The 20,005-nt window shown below is 37.2% G+C and overlaps 5 protein-coding genes across 5 annotated transcripts in view; 3 read left to right on the top strand and 2 right to left on the bottom strand.

Annotated features, from left to right (window-relative positions):
* LOC121735926 (cuticle protein 21-like) overlaps nucleotides 1–1,077 on the top strand; it is a 15,163-nt gene extending 14,086 nt beyond the window's left edge. Inside the window, exon 4 of the mRNA XM_042126924.1 lies at nucleotides 551–1,077. Within this exon, the coding sequence (XP_041982858.1) occupies nucleotides 551–1,039 (489 nt within the window). The 3' untranslated portion in view covers nucleotides 1,040–1,077. The remainder of the gene's footprint in view (nucleotides 1–550) is intronic.
* Nucleotides 1–20,005, bottom strand: part of LOC121735931 (cytochrome c oxidase subunit 5B, mitochondrial-like) — a 25,216-nt gene extending 5,211 nt beyond the window's left edge. The window contains exon 1 of the mRNA XM_042126931.1: nucleotides 19,988–20,005. The gene's annotated coding sequence lies outside the window, so the exon portion shown is untranslated. The remainder of the gene's footprint in view (nucleotides 1–19,987) is intronic.
* Nucleotides 5,422–7,566, top strand: LOC121735927 (larval cuticle protein A3A-like). Its single transcript, XM_042126925.1, has 2 exons — nucleotides 5,422–5,543; nucleotides 6,979–7,566. Exons 1-2 carry the CDS (start codon nucleotides 5,448–5,450, stop codon nucleotides 7,564–7,566), a joined length of 684 nt encoding a protein of 227 aa, XP_041982859.1. The 5' UTR covers nucleotides 5,422–5,447.
* On the top strand, nucleotides 8,307–9,176 carry LOC121736205 (larval cuticle protein A2B-like). The gene is made up of 2 exons (XM_042127294.1): nucleotides 8,307–8,318; nucleotides 8,619–9,176. Exons 1-2 carry the CDS (start codon nucleotides 8,307–8,309, stop codon nucleotides 9,174–9,176), a joined length of 570 nt encoding a protein of 189 aa, XP_041983228.1.
* LOC121735932 (larval cuticle protein A2B-like) lies at nucleotides 11,771–12,334 on the bottom strand (the record flags this gene model as incomplete). The annotated part of the gene is made up of 1 exon (XM_042126932.1): nucleotides 11,771–12,334. A coding segment is annotated over one exon (564 nt), but the record flags the coding sequence as incomplete, so codon positions are not given.

Below are 20,005 nucleotides of genomic sequence, written 5' to 3'. Positions count from 1 at the left end.
TTCAATTGATTTTTTATGTGAATCTACATTTTCTCTTTGAACCTACGTTATTATAAGGTTCGTAAACACATTTTTTATAAAAATTCGTAAGAAATACGTCGATTATGCAAATAAACTATTTTATTTGCAATACTCGTTTTATTTGCAAAAAATGTATATTATAATCAATTTCATTTCTATAATGAAGAAGAATTTAGGATTCGATATCGTCTGAAAAATTGAAATTCGGAATTCTGACAAATGAATGAAAATAAACAAATCGCATGTCAAATCAAAATGATCACAGATTAGTTAATTTTCGTCTGAGCAATGTTTCAAAAAGTATCAGATTTGAAATTCCCACAACATTTTTGAAAGCAATGACAGTCTGCAATTCCTTCTTTTGACATTTAATTTGCATTTTTGATAGTTAATAGTGAAGCAATGAACGAAAACAAACAAATCGCTAGTCAAAATAAAAATGATCATAGATTAGTCAAAATCAAGCTTTTTACAAATTCCTTATTTTTTTCAGCTCGTCATCTTGGCTTGCGCCCTCGCCGCAGCCCAGGCCGGCATAGTAGCTCCTGTGAGCTACGCCGCACACCCCGCCCCCTTGGCGTACGCCGCCGCCCCCGTCTACCACGCGGCCCCGGCCTACCAGACCTACGCCGCGCCCGTCGCCAAGGTGGTAGCCCCCGTGGCCAAGGTCGAGGAGTACGACCCCCACCCCCAGTACACGTTCTCGTACGACGTGCAGGACGGCCACACCGGCGACTCCAAGAGCCAGCACGAGACGCGCGACGGTGACGTGGTCCAGGGTGCCTACTCCGTGGTCGACCCCGACGGCACCAAGCGCACCGTGGAGTACACCGCCGACCCCCACAACGGCTTCAACGCCGTCGTCCACAGGGAGCCCCTAGCCGTCAAGGCCGTAGCCCCCGTCGTCGCTAAGGTCGCCGCCCCCGTCGCCTACGCCGCCGCCCCCGTGGTGCACTCGGCCCCCCTGGCCTACCACTCCGCCCCCGTGGCCTACTCCGCTCCCCTCTATCACCACTGAGTTCACTAGTCACGACCCTAGGCAGTAATAATTTATGTACAGACAATAAAATATTTTTCTAAGTTCATATTATTATTTCTTATTCACATAATTCTAAAGTATATTTTAAGTTTTGTTTAACTTAAAAACCGCTTAACCAAATGAGCCAGAGCTTTATTCTGCCTGTTCAATATCCCATGGTCGGATTCATGAAAATGTCAATTAAAATAAGAATATATTTTGAATAAGTTTCGATACCTAATTTCAATGTTTTATATAGTTTTAATGTTATTTAATCCGCTAAGTACTTATTATTTTATCGTAAACTGCAGGTACAAGAATATTGAAAGTTTTTATCACAACACTCAACACAATTAACACTCGGAATAGATAAAATTAGTTGAATAAATAACTGTTAAATATCTTACTGTAAAGTTTATGGTAAGCTCATGTCAGAGTCTCATGTAGTGCCTATTTACTATAGTATAATGTTTTGCGATCTCTCCGTAGCCTTCGATTATGTTTAGCATGCTACATTGATCAGAAATATGCACTACTGTGGCATACCTCGCCCTTTGACATCTTACCTTAAAAATGGAACTCAAAGAGTTGACTTAAATAGTAAAAGCTCCAGAGGAACCAAATTAGAATTAGGTGTCCCACAGAAATCTATTCTGGGCCCATTTCTTTTTCTAAAAATGATAATGAGATAGAGTTTTTGCTGCTGACACCTTACTTATTTTTAAAGTGAAGAAACAATATTCAAATTTCGACGAGGTAAACAGTGCTATATCGGAAATAGTACTTACATTGGTAAGCCAATGTTAATAACTACTACTTAATTCTTAGAAATCAAAACGTTTACAGTTTACTTATTTATTAGAAGAGTAGAATCCAACCAATCGATAATTTTATTGTTTTTGTTGAAGTACCACCTTGCTTTTTTAACCTTTATTAAAATAATATAATAAAAAACTTGAGACGTGTCAAGGGTTAACGGATGGAACGAACTTATAAATAGGAGTCTATTGCTCAATACTAGGGATCGCCCAATGTTCAAAATTCGACCTTAAATAAAAAAATTATAAGTTTCAAATTTCAACGCTTTTCTATGATTTTGATATTCTATTGTCAAAATATTGACTTTATTATTTTTTAGACATAATTCCTGCGACAGTCTCAGGTTAATTAAGTCAAATGATGACAGACTGGCCATGTATTATTTTGTAACAGTATTTAACGTACAATATTGACGAGAGATATTGAGGACCTCTGTGGCTCAGTGGTGAGCGCGTTGGTAGCACAAGCCGGGGGTCGCGGGTTCGCATCCCGCCGACGGAACAAAAAGTTTTCAATGTTCCCGGGTCTGGATGTGTATGAAATATGTGTATGATATAATAAAAATCTTAAATATATGTATAGTATAAAAGTATTAAATATATTTCCGTTGTCTGGTACCTGTAACACAAGTCCTTTAGGTACTTAGCACGGGGCCAGACTGAAGTTGTTGTGAAGCGTTCCATAGATATTATATTATATTAATATAAATAAAAAAACTAAACTATCTACGCCCTCTGCCCCTACCATGCATGCAGGTACTAATAAAAAAGTGTCGTTACAACTTTTTTAGTCTAGCCCCGCAAGGCGCAACGCGCGATAAGGAACTACGTTCCAACATCACTCCTTGGTAAAACCTACAAAAAGCTAAAGTTGCCATTGCTCATAACATTTTGCTAGGATCGAAATTCATAACCCATATAAGTACCACTAGAAAATTATTGATACATATTTTACTACAGATGTTGAACCTAGGTTAATTGGTCGGGTTACATTAAGTCTATTAATTCGCGATAGTCTGTACTCTGTATGATAAAAAAAATCAGCCAAGTGCGATTCGGACTCGCGCACGAAGGGTTCCGTACCGATACAGAGCAAAAGTAGGCTTTGTATGGATTTAATTTTTGTATGGGAGCCCCCCTAAAATTTGTATTTTTTGAAATATTAAAGTACACATATTACAAAAGAATTTGTGAAAAATTCAAGTGCCTACCTGTGGCCTACATCTTGCCATTATTGATATAGAGCGAAAAAGGCCGAAAAAGTTTGTTGTATGGGAGCCCCCCTTAAATATTAATTTTATTTTGTTTTCAGTATTTGTTGTAATAGCGGCAACAGATATATATATCTGTGAAAATTTCTAAAGTCTAGCTATAGCGGTTCTTGAGATAGTAGCCTGGAGACAGACAGACGGACATACAACGAAGTCTTAGTAATAGGGTCCCGTTTTTACCCTTTGGGTACGGAACCCTAAAATTATGTGGGTTCATCTGCATATAAATCAATATCATTGTTATTGACATGTACTAACAAAATTATAAAATATAAAAATTGTTTTTTAACCTTCAAGCGGGCGCGCGCTATTTTGTAACGGCAGTAGTCGCGCGTAACCTAAAAGACGTCGTAGGTGAATTTGGGAAAGAAAACACTTTTCATTCAACATTATTTATTATTTCATAAATTTAATTATTACTCTTTTTAAAAGTAAGCAATTTACCCAGAAAATTAAATATATTTTTAATAAAAACTTAATTATAAAATCCGATGATCCAAAGTAGCTTATCTTGTGTGAACAGCGGCAGAAAAAGTGATCGGAATTTTCTTATCCTAGTTCCAATTTTTTTTTTCAGCTAGCAATTATAACACTCGGGTTTATCGGTCAACGACGACTTAGTTTTATAAATAAACATAGAATTTGCCTCAATTATATGAAAACTACATATAAAGTTATAATAGAGGCGCGCGGAGTCTTTTCGACACCGGCGTCGATACCAAAACAATTGAGGTCCTTGCTGCAAAGGGGGTGTGGAGAATAAGTGTAAGCTATTTATTTTGTAGATAGTTAAATTATGAAAAGCTTCTGAGAGAATTATTCAGATTCAACGAGAAATGTCGATAATATCAACGAAAATGTATTGAGGGGAGTCGATTCGACGCCGCGAGACCGCTTGAAGGTTAATAGGGAATATAATGCAAAGGTCAGAGCAGAGGGCGCTACTAGAACATACAGTAAATAATTAGACCAAAATTCGACATGTTGCACACGTCAAATCAGAAAATAATAATATGTTTAATATGAAGAATTTCTGCGTTATAACTTTTTACGTAGACTTACTTGTAGGCGACATCTTGAATATTTTTATTAACTGACTTCAAAAAAAGGAGGTTATTTAGAACTAGATGACGCCCGCAACTCCGTTGCGCCAAAATTCGTTTATCGCGAATATATTATAATATAAGGACTATTATATCGTAGCACCAAAGGCAAGGTCAAGAGAGGTCATGAATAACGGTTGTGACCTCTGCGGTGTCGTTACATAACATATTTTTAAGGTAGTATTAGTACTAAGTACCTACTTGTCTGCCCAATGCTTGTCTAGGCAGCCTGCAAGAATTTGCTTGCAGTCTAGGACTTTTAACCTAAGGGCTTTTCCTGTCATGCGTGTCGTCGCCCGCGCGCGGTTTTCCGCATGCAAGTGGCCCGCATCCTATCATTACATAGATGTTTGTCCTGTCATGCGGGCCAAGGGCCTTTGGCACCCGCATGCCGATCCGCGCATGGTTGACAACACGCTTGACAGTAAAAGCGCCCGTCAGTTGTAATATAGATCATTCATAACTATAAAAGTTCCGAGATACACTGCTGAATCCTAACGTAAATGTGTTTTTCTTAAATAAAAATAAAAATAAATAAAAAATGTTTTATTTCTGAGTAGATTTTAAGCAAATACTTTCAGAATGTTCATATTAGCTACGGTGCCTACCACCGGTTCAGGAACTATCCCGGCGAGAAGAACCGGCGTAAGAAACTCGCACGGGGCCCACTTCTTTTACCAAAAAAAAGTGAGGTAAAAAAAATTAATCTTTTAAAATAAAATTTACAATGCTTCTTGTTATCTATATTATTATCTTACTATATAAAGGGTGTAACAAAACGTGATAATACTTTAGGGTACATGTGGTAAGTGTTCCTTGTAGAGTATTCACTGTGAAAGTAGCAGTGCTGAAAGACCAATTTCTTTCTTCACTTTTGTACACAAGAGGGTAAATCTCGAGGACAGCTGAACCGATTTCACTAATTCTTTTTTGTTACAAATTTTGGCTAAAATAAGCAGTAAGTATATAGGGAATGATGTTTCTATCTCAGGAAAAAGATATTTACAAAAGGGCACCAGTAGGTAAATAGGAAATCAAAATTGCATAATATCTGTAATCATGCGGGCAAAGCCGCGGGCAAAATTTTTATGGCATCGATTTTTTCTCAAATTGACGTATCGACCCCGCTCTTATATATCAAAAGTCAAGATGGCGTAATAAGCGCATATAAGGATGCGGTCCGATGGGCCCTATTTTGTGGTGGGCCTTGTCCCATATGTCCAGCCCGGGGCGGCCACGTATGGTATATAACCTGACAACAACACTTACCCATCACTTGCTCATCTCCATTCACACAACAATGGTTGCCAGGGTGAGTTTTTAACCGAAAATTTGCAATTTTTATTTTGTAATAATAAAAAATAATCAACAATATCACATAAAACATGTTAATGAGTAATACAACTTTGCGTATGTAGGTATCGGTTTCTAAACGTTAGAAAAGTTCAACCTTTATATTTGGCGAAAAAATAGAGTTTAGTGTAAGGTTAGGTAGAATAGCAATGATATTCTATGCACTCTATGTTACTAACGTAACTAGATTGGAAGTTTACGGTAGCAACGCGTTGCCACTTCGAAGATGCCTGCAGGCATATCTCACATACATAATGACATAACGAATATATGACTTGACATTGTCTTTTGAACAAAAAAGTGGTTACGCATTTCTGAGAATCTTTTGTAAGACATTGCTACTCTAGTATTTTAGAAACTCATTGTAGAATAGGACATATTATATTACTGCAATGTTATCACGCTAGAGGCGGCATCAGCACAACATTTTGTGGTACACTTTACGGAAAAACTATCACGCCTATTAATTTGTGCTTTAGCATAGTAATTTTCATTTATATGTAGATGCGTTATCATCAGTCAGTCAAGGTCTTTTATATGTAACTATGTGATATCATCAGTCAGTCAAGGTGTGACGACGCGAGCCCTCACAAAGCTCGGCTTAAGCTAGTAATTAATTCATTGTGGTAGAGAAATTTGTAGTAACAATTACCCTAGACATGTGGGGGTCACATCCAATGTCACGGAATTATCTACGAGTAGCAGATCTAAAAGCTTTCTAAAGTCAATGGCAATCATAGGTTCTATTTGAGGGAAAATTTTTTTAGGGTTCCGTACCCAAAGGGTAAAAACGGGACCCTATTACTAAGACTTCGTTGTCTGTCCGTCTGTCTGTCTCCAGGCTGTATCTCAGGAACCGCTATGGCTAGAATTCTGAAATTATCGTAAAAGCTAACATGCGATTTGACATAAGTCATCGCTTCGCTAGCGAATACATGTCAATTCCCATACATTTTGTGGGGTTTGCGTTTACGATAATCGCTTGCCGCTTGTCTAGGACCTTAAGGTTGTGGGATAAACTAGGGCTTGCTTCGCTCGCCCTTTTCAAACACTGAATAATTGTTGGCGCTCGAAGCGAAACCAATACTAAATCTACATTGTAACTTAAAATGTGCAAGTTTGCTAGGATAAACGAAATGATATACCTGTGGTCTGTGGATTAACATTCAATGTTCATAAAAAAATCCAAACTAACAGTTTATATCCTCTGGATTAGGCTATGTGACAAGGCACGACAAAAATGATACCTAGATATTATGTTGTGCGTTGTTAACTAATACGCCGTAAATCATGTTATATAAAGGCCAAAATCCTAAACGTGAATTTTCTTCATGTATCAAACGCTATTATTGTTTGTAGGGTGAAAAGTCTAACGTCATAAATTCTTCTTTCAGTTCGTTATCTTCACGTGCTTCGTGGCTGCTGGCTCCGCCGGCCTGCTGCCCCAGTACTCCACACCGTCATATAGCACCCCGGCTTACGAGAAAGAGGTGAAACCAGAGGAATACGACTCGCATCCCCAATACAGCTTCTCCTACGACGTGGCTGATGGAATAACTGGAGACACGAAGAGCCAACACGAGACCCGAGACGGCGATGTCGTCCAGGGTTCGTACTCCCTGATCGAGCCAGATGGCAGCAAGCGCACGGTGGATTACACCGCTGACGCTCAGAATGGCTTCAACGCTGTTGTCAGCAAGGAGGCGGGTGCTGGTCCCATCATCGCTAAAGTGGCTAAACCCCCTGTGGTGAACCCGACACCTGTGGTCGCGAAAGTGGCGTCTGTGGTCCACGCTGCGCCTGTGGTGCATGCACCAGTGGTCCACCCAGTGGCGTACCATTCCCCTATCGCTTATTCAGCTCCCATCGCCTACTCCTCATCTCCGGTGGTCCATGCCGTCCACTCTGGTCATCTCGTCCACTCTGGACCAGTGGTCCACGCGGCACCCGTGGCCTACTCCGCACCCATCTACCACCATTAGTGTTGTTTAGTTTGTAATTTTAATTATTGTATTATTTAATTGTAACAATAAAGTATTTAATTGCATTATTTATGGGTTTTATTGAGCTAAATGCTGAATTTTAATTTGACTACATGTTATGTAATATTATGTTACTTATTTGACCTACGTAGTGTAGATGCTCTATGATAAACCAATTTAAAGCCATAGTATAATTTTGCTGTCATAATATTATTATGTAAAGAGCTTGTGAATATAAAGCAAGGCAGCCTGGGTTACAACTATCGCCAGATCTTTAACTAAGGCTAACAATCGATACATTTATTGATGAAAAACTTTTTTTAAAATTTTTTAAGCTCCAAAGCATAGATTTTATTGACGAAAATATTTTTCCAAAAAAAAAAAACAAATATAGCTTCAAAATGTCTTTATTAAAGTGCACATTATGACAAACCTTTAAACTGTGTCGCGTAATTTTAATTGACCTCACTTTTTTTTCACATAAATATGCACGAAGAAATTCTTTCAGTAATCCACTCCTTCATTCTGACCCTTACATCATTGACATAAAGGTCTTATTAGAGGTAGAATTTCTCTGAACAGCGTACAGATGTGGACCAATAAATTCCTGTTATTGCCCAGTAAAGTTCAAAGTCAACGACCGGTTGTATACCGTGGGCGCCTGAGGACAGTACTGTATGTATATAAGCTGCATGACAGTACTGACATAACATAGTACAATAATTAGTACAACAGTCAACATGGCTTTCAAGGTACTATAATTTAAACAACCAAGCACAAAATTTCATATAAATTTTGTCAAATTAAGTTTTGTGCCTCGATTCGCCGTTTGGATTTTATCACACTCAAATACATTTAATGAATACTTTCATTTGATTAAAAGTTTTACTGAAAATAAATAAAATGTAACTCAACAATTAAAAGAAGGATTAAAAGTATTCATAAAAAAGTAAATACTTTTACTTTCTTCCTCCGTGTCCCAGTTACGGTCGTGGTACTTTCTAACTTTTGAATTGAATTGGACTTAGGTGTAGTCGTAATATTTTCTTTAATTTCAGTTTGTAGTCCTCGCCTGCTTCGTGGCCGCGGCCAGCGCCGGCCTCCTCCCGGCCGCCCCAGTGGCGTACTCCGCCCCCGTCTACCACGCGGCCCCGGCCTACCAGACCTACGCCGCGCCCGTCGCCAAGGTGGTAGCCCCCGTGGCCAAGGTCGAGGAGTACGACCCCCACCCCCAATACACGTTCTCGTACGACGTGCAGGACGGCCACACCGGCGACTCCAAGAGCCAGCACGAGACGCGCGACGGTGACGTGGTCCAGGGCGCCTACTCCGTGGTCGACCCCGACGGCACCAAGCGCACCGTGGAGTACACCGCCGACCCCCACAACGGCTTCAACGCCGTCGTCCACAGGGAGCCCCTCGGCGCCCCCGTCGTCGCCAAGGTCGCCGCCCCCGTCGCCTACGCCGCCCCCGTCGCCAAGGTCGCCGCCCCCGTAGCCTACGCCGCCCCCGTGTACCACTCCGCCCCCGTGTACCACTCCGCCCCCGTGGCCTACCACTCCGCCCCCGTGGTCCACTCCGCCCCCCTCGCCTACTCCTACCACCACTAAACTGATCTACCTCTAGTCAGATAATAAGAGCTTATTTATTGAATAAAATGTTGAATTATTACTTTCATTCTATTACTTTGCATCCTAGTTATTGAAGGAGAAAAATTATTTTTTAACAAAAAATGTAACCCGACTTCCCAGGCAAAAACAATAATAAGTATTATTCTTAAAATGATCTGAAAAGGATCAAATAATTAGCTAGCTAGCTAAGCGATGACTTATGTCAAATCGCATACATTTTGTAACGCTAGCATTAGCGTTAGCGTTAGCTCTTTGCCACTTGTCTACAGGCCCAGGCAAAAAAAATTAATCCCGGTTACAAACTAATAACAAAAGCATTCATAAGTTTCTATTACTTAACAACAACAAACTTTTAAAAGTATATGAATACTACATGACGCCCGCAACTCCGTTGCGCCAAAATTAGTTTATCGCGTAGGAACCGTACATTTTGCCGGGATAAAAAGTACCTATCCTATGTCCTTTCCCGGGCCTTAAAGTATCTCCATACCAAATAGCATAATCGATTCAGCGGTTTGGTAGTGAACAGGTTACAGACAGACAAACAGACAGACGGACACACTCCCACATATGTATTTTATAATATTAAGTGAAGTTTGGATATTTTGTAGTTTACAGATTTTTTTCAATTCGGTCAAAAGTATTACTTACTATTTATGTAGGTACTCAATCTCCTATTTAGTAGTTTCTATTATTTTAGAATTTCTGTTTTTAAACATTGAGTGGAAAAATAGCAAACTTGAGATACTAAACTAGAATTCTAAATTCAGGAGCCTAAATTCAGTGGTCCTATATACTCAGGAAACTAAAAAGGAAACTAAATTCATGTTTCTTAATTCAGAATCATAAATCATGAGGAATGGATGGAAGGATGGATCCCTAAAATCCCTAAATACTGCAACTTAAATTCAGGATCCATTAGGCGGGAATCTATCTTTGTTGATGAAAAAATGTAGGATCGTTTTATTTTATTTTATAAAGACTTAAAACGCCGTCAATCTGGCCCCATGTTAAGTACCTGAAGCCTGAAGGACCTATGTTACAGGTACTAGACATCCGTTGTTATAGACTAACTGCAGGAACCTAAATTAATGCTAATTTTAATTCTGAAACCAAAATTCAGCATCCTTAAATCAGAACTTAAATTCAGGATCATAAATTACGTGAGGTGTTTTTTTTTTTTTTACTTTCTGACACCCCCCCCCCCTTGGTAAGATTTAGTGAGATGTGTGTTTCTTACGTGAACACTAAACGCGATAGATTGTTTGAAATTCAGTAGATGTAGTTATAACGTCAAACTTCAAAGTATGAATGAAATTATTACCTTTCGAACGAGTTAGTGAATGATCGACTTAGGCCGGCCGCAGATTGTCCGAAATTTCTGATCAGAAACAGATGAACTGCCATCCGATCGAGTACTCTGGTGTTTTGTCCCAACCAAGGTTTTTGGGCCCAGTGGGCCCAATGACCAGATATGAATTTTTATAATTTTTTGGCGATTGGTCCCAAGTAATTATGTTTATGACTTTTGGGCTTATGTCTGTAGGGCTAGCAAAAAAGTTGTAGATTTGAATAAAAAACAGAATAATTACTTTGTATGAAAACATTTATTACACACTGAATGAATATATGATATTCAAAGAAACATAATTCAATGGACATGTATAATAAATTAAAATCTCTTATGACATGAATAATAACAAAATATGTACTTACTTATTTTCTATTTATTAGCCATGCTACGGTACGAATGGGCCGGCTCGACCGGATAAATACCACGTTCACAATGAAAACCGGCGTGAAACAGCGCTGGCGCTGTGTTTCGCCGAGTGAGTGAGTTTAGCGGAGGCCCAATCCCCTACCCTATTCCCTTTCCTACCCTCCCCTATTACCCTATTCCCTCGTTGTTCGTTTGCCCCCTTATTTCATTAAAAAAAAAAAAAATGAGATATATATATATATATATATATATATATATATATATATATATATATATCTCAATTAATAATAAATTCACTACTCTGTGTGACTAGCTGGAAAAAACGAGAGAGATCCTGAATGTCCTGAAATACAGGCTACGCGTAGTTTAGGCACCAATCTCCCACATAAACTGTGCTAACTAATTTGTAGAGTGTGAAAACATCTTGTTATTGTACCTGTGGTGAGTGGCGGGCGTCATATAGTATTCATATACTTTTAAAAGTTTCTTGTTGTTAAGTAATAGAAACTTATGAATGCTTTTGTTATTAGTTTGTAACCGGGATTAATTTTTTTTGCCTGGGCCTGTAGACAAGTGGCAAAGAGCTAACGCTAACGCTAATGCTAGCGTTACAAAATGTATGCGATTTGACATAAGTCATCGCTTAGCTAGCTAGCTAATTATTTGATCCTTTTCAGATCATTTTAAGAATAATACTTATTATTGTTTTTGCCTGGGAAGTCGGGTTACATTTTTTGTTAACAAATAATTTTTCTCCTTCAATAACTAGGATGCAAAGTAATAGAATGAAAGTAATAATTCAACATTTTATTCAATAAATAAGCTCTTATTATCTGACTAGAGGTAGATCAGTTTAGTGGTGGTAGGAGTAGGCGAGGGGGGCGGAGTGGACCACGGGGGCGGAGTGGTAGGCCACGGGGGCGGAGTGGTACACGGGGGCGGAGTGGTACACGGGGGCGGCGTAGGCTACGGGGGCGGCGACCTTGGCGACGGGGGCGGCGTAGGCGACGGGGGCGGCGACCTTGGCGACGACGGGGGCGCCGAGGGGCTCCCTGTGGACGACGGCGTTGAAGCCGTTGTGGGGGTCGGCGGTGTACTCCACGGTGCGCTTGGTGCCGTCGGGGTCGACCACGGAGTAGGCGCCCTGGACCACGTCACCGTCGCGCGTCTCGTGCTGGCTCTTGGAGTCGCCGGTGTGGCCGTCCTGCACGTCGTACGAGAACGTGTACTGGGGGTGGGGGTCGTACTCCTCGACCTTGGCCACGGGGGCTACCACCTTGGCGACGGGCGCGGCGTAGGTCTGGTAGGCCGGGGCCGCGTGGTAGACGGGGGCGGAGTACGCCACTGGGGCGGCCGGGAGGAGGCCGGCGCTGGCCGCGGCCACGAAGCAGGCGAGGACTACAAACTGAAATTTAAAAAAAAGTTACTATACGATTAAATACTCAGCGAATTAGTATAAGTACTTATCTTTGTCTGACATATTGGAAAAGTCACACGAACCCCAAGGACATCGGACTCTGAATAGCTGTAAGTACTTATAATAGTCCCGAAGTGTTTTGGTGGGATAGAATGTTTATGTTTTATACGTATATGATATTTTAATTATTCTCATAATGGAAGTAAGTATAATAAAATTATTATAATAGCTGACGATAGTTGTACATAAATATATTATATCAATAGCTCAAACATTAAAACATTTAAAACAGTTCTTAAAACGAGTAGGTAACTGAAACAAATTGAGAATAAAAATTCTCAAGAAACGTCTTTTAACTTAACGGTAATCACTCGTGAGTCGTGTAATTATTATGTATCCATACTAATATTATTATTTATTAGAATTCGAAAGTGTGTCTGTCTGTCCCCTTTTCACGCCCAAACCGCTGAACCGATTTTGCAAAATTTAGTATGGAGATTCTTTGAGTCCCGGGAAATACAGAGGAGAGGACGAGGTAAATGTGCGATATTTAAACGAATTTTGGCGAAACGGAGTTCCGGGCGTCATATAGTTGTAATATTACACCGTTTTAACGAACAAAATGTCACACACCTTGAAAGCCATGTTGTCGGGTGTTGGTACTCGATGAAAGTATAACAAAGTGTGCAGAACTTTCGATTTTATACGCCGCGGTATGCCCTGGAGCTGCGAGACAAGTTATTTCACCTTGCCCTTACAAGTCCAATGCTAAGACCTGGGCCTCTATCATGAGCTCTTAAAGCCAGCCAGAATACTGACTGGCTCGCATTTTGGTACCATGACCTCTATTTTCCAGCCAGTCAGTGGTCACGTGACACAAAACTCACTTCTCCATTGTTAACTGAGTAATAATTTCGTATCATTTGGTATCATGACAACACTTCTGACATAAGCTCGCTTGCTTTTACGTCAAATACAGCAATTCAATAAACACCAACCAACGAGTAGCTTTTACTGAATAGTTTACATTTTAGTAATTTTATTTATCAATATTACATACTTTTTAGTCTTAAATTATATTGCTATTTAGTTGGTTAGTTACTTAATAAGTTATATTTTAGTCTGTAGCATATATTTTAGTGAAAATAATTCGTTATTAAAACCAAAAAACTTAACATTCGAAGTGTCCAAATTTTTGGAAAACGATTAAGTATTCTCAAGTTAATCACGAACTGATACATAAGTAAAGACGTAGAGACCTTAGTAATCCATTTAGTGTTAGTGAGGTTTCAGAATAATAACATAAGTGAGGTGTAGTAAGTATACCTATATGTCTAGTCAACAATAAGGTTTGCATTTGTGCGATGAGCTAAGACTGCATTGATTTAGTACACAAGAAACACATACAAGGTATAAGGAACACAAGTGTTGTGTATAATTACTGTAAAACAAGTATGAATTTTCACCAAAAACCTACAGGTACAATCTTATAGTTGCATTGTAGGTTTTTGTGTTATTTCACAAACTATTTCCTTGTAAACCTGAAGTATTTTGGTATATGCATGATAAACACTGCACCAAAGAGGTAAATAATTCAATATTACTTACTTTTAACAAGAATTTTCAGAACACAACCTTTTAACCTTTAGATGTATGTATAACATGCTCCGGATAAACATTGACACACCTAAACTACTAGAAAAGTTAAATAATTGATATGATATTATCAATCCCAATTAGAAACCCAATTAGCTAAATTCTCATATGAGCACTTTTTCATTTATAACTTCTTCTCTTGACGACAATATGGTATTATATGATGGGAATAGTGTAAATCACTAAATTTTACTCAAAAACAAAAACCTACATTATAGTACTTTTCCAAAAAAGACTTACTTAATAAGAATTGCATAACAAACATATGGAACTTATTGTTCATAAAACATAATATTATCATAGGAACATATATTATTATGTATTACCAAAAATACTTTTGTACTTACCTCAATAATAATAATAAGTATTAGTTTTATATTAAATTAAAACTTACTATGTACTTCTTAGGAACCTATCTTAGGAGCATTTCGTACAATCTTTTGATTGCAGTAGGTCTTTGTGTTATTTCACAAACTATTTCCTTGTAAACCATGCATGATAAACGCTGCACCAAAGAGGTAAATTCAAAGGTATTACTTTCTCAATAACAAGAATTTTGAGAACACAACCTTTGAAACTTTAGATTCAAGTATATTCACGAATAAATATTGACACACACACATACACCTAAACTACTAGAAAAGTTAAATCATTGATAATATAAAATCCAAATTAGCTAAATTCTCATATGCACTTTTTCATTTATAACTTCTCTTGACTACAATATGATATAATATACAATGGGAATAGTCACTAAAACTCAAAAATATAATCCTACATTACTTATAGTACTTTTTCCAAAAAGACATAACAAAAATTGCATAACAAACATACTTATTGTTCATAAAACATAATATTTTCATTGGAACTTATATTATTATTACCAAAAATTCTTTTGTACCTCAATAATAATAATATTAGTTTTATATTACTTATTACATTAAAATTTAAAATACATGAGGACTTTAGTAAGTCCTCATGTATTATACATTTTAAAAAGATGTGGTCGTTTTAGGGACCTATCAGACAGAGTGGTCACGCGTTGAAGCATTTGCGTTGGAGCAGTCAGTGTGTGACTGAGGAGCAATTCTAACACATTCAGAACTCCTCCTGTGTGAGTATATAGAGATACTCACACGGGAGGCATTCTACAACATAATACAACACAAAGAACACAAAACCCTTGACCGCTCTCTGTCTGAGATATCCCAGGCAATTTCCCATAGTTGCAACTTGCAATGCAGTTTCTAATTGTTATTGGTTTGCCAGATTTGCAGATTTCCGCTGTATAAATATTTTTAGAAGTATAATATAAAAGAGATTTAACACTTGCCTATCTGATACTAGGTTGATAATAAGGTGTAAGACAAATGTAGTACCTATTGATGAAAGCTGTGTATGAATATGTATCTAAGGTAGGTATATTTAAGTGAGAAAATAAATGAAAAAACATTTAAAAACGAGTATTTATTAAATTTCTTTTAATTAAAGCTTTTGAGTGAATATATATTATCTTCCTAGGACTTCGTCATCATTACACTTGCTATTCTTTATTATAAAATGTAGTACTTATAGTATCTCAGTGTTAGCAATCATCCTTTATCCTGAAAAATATTTGGTTCAGCGTACACAGTACTAATAATGTAAAATGCCTTACAAGGCACAAAAAGGGGATTATTAAACTTATAAATTGCCTGTTTATGTTACAATAATACCTATTTGAAAGCTCAAAAAAACGTAGGTGTTCAAGAATGAGTTCAAGTTCAACAAACTATGTTCAACTCATGACATCAACTCTGTTGTAATGCATGTAATTGTAATCCACAAGTTTGATGCATTTCTAAGACTTTTTCATGGTAGATTATTTAGCGTAGGTATCAAGTAGGTATAGGATATAATAAACTTATCAATTTCTTGCATAAAACATAATCTCTATAAACTTAATAACAATATCCAATTATCTTTTTTTTTTGTCTCCTTCTTCTTCTCTTTTTTAATTGCCGACTCAGTTAGTTGCCAATGTCAGAGAATTCTTTCTCCTCTAGATCGCCATGCTTGTGATAATATAAACATGAAGGAGTGTTATTTTCTCAGTGTTTTCATAAAGGGCTTATAAAATACCAAAAGATATAAATAAAACCATTTACACATTTATAATAATTACCTTTAAATACAATAAATCGGTGCAAAAGTAACTATTCCTACATTGACCACGTTTTATATTAGAAAATAGTATATTTTATAATAAAAAATATTAATCTTTTTTTAAACTATATTTTCATCTTGATTTACAATTTTTCCGTTAGTCGTTATGGCTAAGCCATTTCAATTCCTAAAAAAAAAAACAATTCCGTTAGTCAAATTTGACGTTCGTGTTTGACATTTCTTAATCCAGTTCAGAGACAAATATTACAGGTTAAAACCATTGAGAAGTAAAAGTGCACATGATACGGAAACATAACCATTCACTTTACAACTGTTTACATACCTGCACGGATTAGCTCAGGTTTTGACAAAGTTAATGATAGGGGGGCAGCATACAGTTTGGAACTTGGCAGTTTTGTTTCTAACGGCGGTACTCAAAGACATTTGATTATGATTTAACTTCAATTTAATGAAGAGTTTCACAGATAATGTATGGGGCTTATGTCAAAATCTGCATTTAATAACAGGTAATTAATGTTGATCTCTGAGGGCGGCAGTAAAAAAAGTAATGGACTTGCAAAACTACGCTTCGCTTTTGTGTAGGACTCTGTACTTTACGAAGTATACATTCCTAGTATACGAGTAGAAGCATAGTAAAAGGAGGGGAAGTAAGTTATCTTCATACAAAGGCACCGCGCGCGGCTTGTATGTGTGCGCCATAGTATCAATGCGTCGCCACACGGCACACAACAAAATTTCGGACAATATTTCGGCATAACCAGTCGGGGCTAAACACTTTACGCTGCACGCTCGCGCCGCGCCGCGCCACCACTAAACACACAATCAAAAATGTCCGATCAGAATCGCAGGAGTGATAGATATTGCTGTGTGTTTGGGTGTTTTAATAGTAATGCAACATTGTCTTTGTTTAAATTACCTGTTGAACAGGAAAAGTCAGTACTACTCACTTATTCTAGCATAATATAATAATTTTTACTTGATGATCATATAGGTACCTACTTGCTTCTTTTTTATTGTATTAGTTTTCTATCACACAAAGGAAGTAGGTAGGTAGGTAGATCTACTTTCCCTCTAGAACATAGTATAAATAAGATAATGTTTTATGTACTTTTGATCCGTCAACTAATTTGCCGCTATTGCTTTGTTTACGTAATAGTAATTTGCCGATTTCTCTGTGTTGTAGACCGTATATTAACTAACTACTTACAGTCAATTACTTATTTTAAATCGTAATTAAAAATAGGTAATTGACTAATTGTAAATCACAATACACATAAAGCAAAGTTCGAATCATAACAACAGATTTGTTTATAGTATAAGAGGCAGGCGTTGGTTTTTAATGTTGTTTTACAGGGTATTTTTATAATTATATTTAGACATCGGATTATATGCACGATCAAAGTGCCGAAATATGCACGAAAAATGGCCGAAATATGCACAAAATATGCACAATAAAGATTTACTTTTTATTAAAAGTCGGGAGACCGCGACGTTGCCGCTGTTCATGCGGTTGCGCGAACTAAGCGCGGACGGCCGCTCCGGACCACACCAATCCACCGCACAGTGGTCCGAAATCGCAAAATAGTGGACATTCGCAAAAAAGTTCGATTTTGGTTTGGAAAAAAATACCATCCGATAGATTTTAAGAGGAGTAACAATAAATTCTTATTAAGTTTTTTATAAAAATGTATATTTAAGGTGAAAAAAAATAATTACGAAAATGTTGTATGGGAAAGAATCTATAAATAAAGTTTTTGCAAAAACTACTAAGTCATTCTGGTTCATTTTTGAAACAAGTAAAGTTCTAGTGGTATTTAAGGTTTAGAAAAAAAATTACGAAAATTTACGTGCAGCCTTTTGCAGTAGAGGGGTTTAAAATTTTGAAATAATTTTACTAACTTTTTAGGTGTGGAAAAAATACTATTCGAAAGATGTCCTAAAGAGTAACAATAAATCCTTATTAAGTTTTTTATAAAAATGTATTTTTACTGCAAAAGGCTGCACGTAAATTTTCGTAATTTTTTTCTAAACCTTAAAAATAATAAAATATAAAATAAAAAATGTTTTATTTCTGAGTAAATTTGAATCAAAATTTTTCAGAATGTCTACCTGATGCCTACCACCGGTTCGGGAACTACCCCGGCGAGAAGAACCGGCGTAAGAAACTCGCACGGGTTCCACTTTTTACCAAAAAAGTGAGAGAAAAATTATTCTTTTAAAATAAAGTTTACAATTTTGTAACTTAATATTATATACAATGTCAACATACATAATTGTAAGTCATAATATAATAATGTAGAAGTAGCCTTGCAAGAAGCCATCCTACTCCCAAGATGTGCCATCTTCTATGAAGTCATTGACCTTTTAATAAGCTTTGGCACACAAACGCTCTTTGACTACTTTTTTAAAATTTATTAATGGAAATATTTTGAACGTTTTCAGGGATTTTATTGTAAAGGCGTATACATTGACCTTTAAAAGATTTACTGACTTTACTAAGTCTGATCACTGGCATGTCCAGCTTGTGCTTATTTCTAGTATTTCTACAGTGAATGTCACTTTTAACTTTAAATTTATTTATATTTTTTCTAACATATATTACATTATCCAAAATGTATTGAGAAACAACAGTTAGAATACCAATTTCTTTAAATTTATCTCTCAGAGATTCTAAAGCAGACATTTTATAAATAGAACGTATGGCTCGCTTCTGCAGCACAAATATTGTATTAATGTCGGCAGCGTTTCCCCATAAAAGGATTCCATATGACATCCTACTATGAAAATAACTAAAATATACTAATCGTGCCGTGTCTTCGTCAGAAATTTCTCTAATTTTTCTGACTGCATATGCTGCAGAACTGAGACTACCTGCTAGATTAGCAATGTGAGTGACTTAAATACCACTAGAACTTTACTTGTTTCAAAAATGAACCAGAATGACTTAGTAGTTTTTGCAAAAACTCTATTTATAGATTCTTTCCCATACAACATTTTCGTAATTATTTTTTTTCACCTTAAATATACATTTTTATAAAAAACTTAATAAGAATTTATTGTTACTCCTCTTAAAATTTATCGGATAGTATTTTTTTCCACACCAAAATCGAACTTTTTTGCGAATGTCCACTATTTTGCGATTTCGGATCACTGTGCGCCGCGCCTCCGCGCCGCCTAAAATTGACAACCCTAACGGCCATTCCCAATATTTGATCTATCTCTGGTTTTGCCCTACTAGAGATAGGAATAGCTCACAATTGACATAAAATATATGTCTCTAATGTCTAATGTGAGCTATTCCTATCCCTAGTAGGGCAAAACCAGAGATAGATCAAATATTGGGAACGGCCGTAAGACAGTAGGTAATTATATCGCGGATTGGGCCGGAGTTATCCTACTTCCCTTCCTTTTACTATGGTAGAAGTTACCATTCCAGTTAGTGGCATAGTTTTGCCACCCCAAACTCCTCCCACTTTGTCAAGCTCATAACTCATAAGTCATAACCCATTAGATTAATTAATTATTATTGGATAAAAACCCTTAGATATTATAATTATGCCATTACTGACCTAGCCTAACTGCATTTTTCGCTTCGTGCTAAAAGCGAAGCCGCGAAAGGAGCAAGAAAGCGAGCGATGTTTTAATATAATTTAAGGTAGAGTCTAAGTTTAAATCCTATTATTTCAAATAAGTTATAAAAACGAAAAAAATTAGATGGGCCGTGAGAAGTTGTGCCTTTTTACTGACCTTTTTTAACCCAGAGAGGGCAGTTCATCTAAATCACTTTACTTATCAATCTCGATGCTTGGTGCGTATCATCATGAAACTTACCCAGCTAGACTGCTGTAT

Source organism: Aricia agestis, chromosome 18 (genome assembly GCF_905147365.1).
Source record: "Aricia agestis chromosome 18, ilAriAges1.1, whole genome shotgun sequence".
In the NCBI taxonomy this organism is placed as follows: Eukaryota; Metazoa; Arthropoda; class Insecta; order Lepidoptera; family Lycaenidae; genus Aricia; species Aricia agestis.
The sequence above is the reverse complement of the archived record's forward strand: the minus strand, read 5'-3'. Positions and strand labels throughout refer to the sequence as shown.

Bases quoted from the DNA above. Each gene is read 5' to 3' on its own strand.
- LOC121735927 (XM_042126925.1), top strand. From the start codon at position 5,448: ATGTCCAGCCCGGGGCGGCCACGTATGGTATATAACCTGACAACAACA. The intron at 5,544-6,978 runs GTGAGTTTTTAA...TTCTTCTTTCAG, and splicing joins ACACAACAATGGTTGCCAGG to TTCGTTATCTTCACGTGCTT.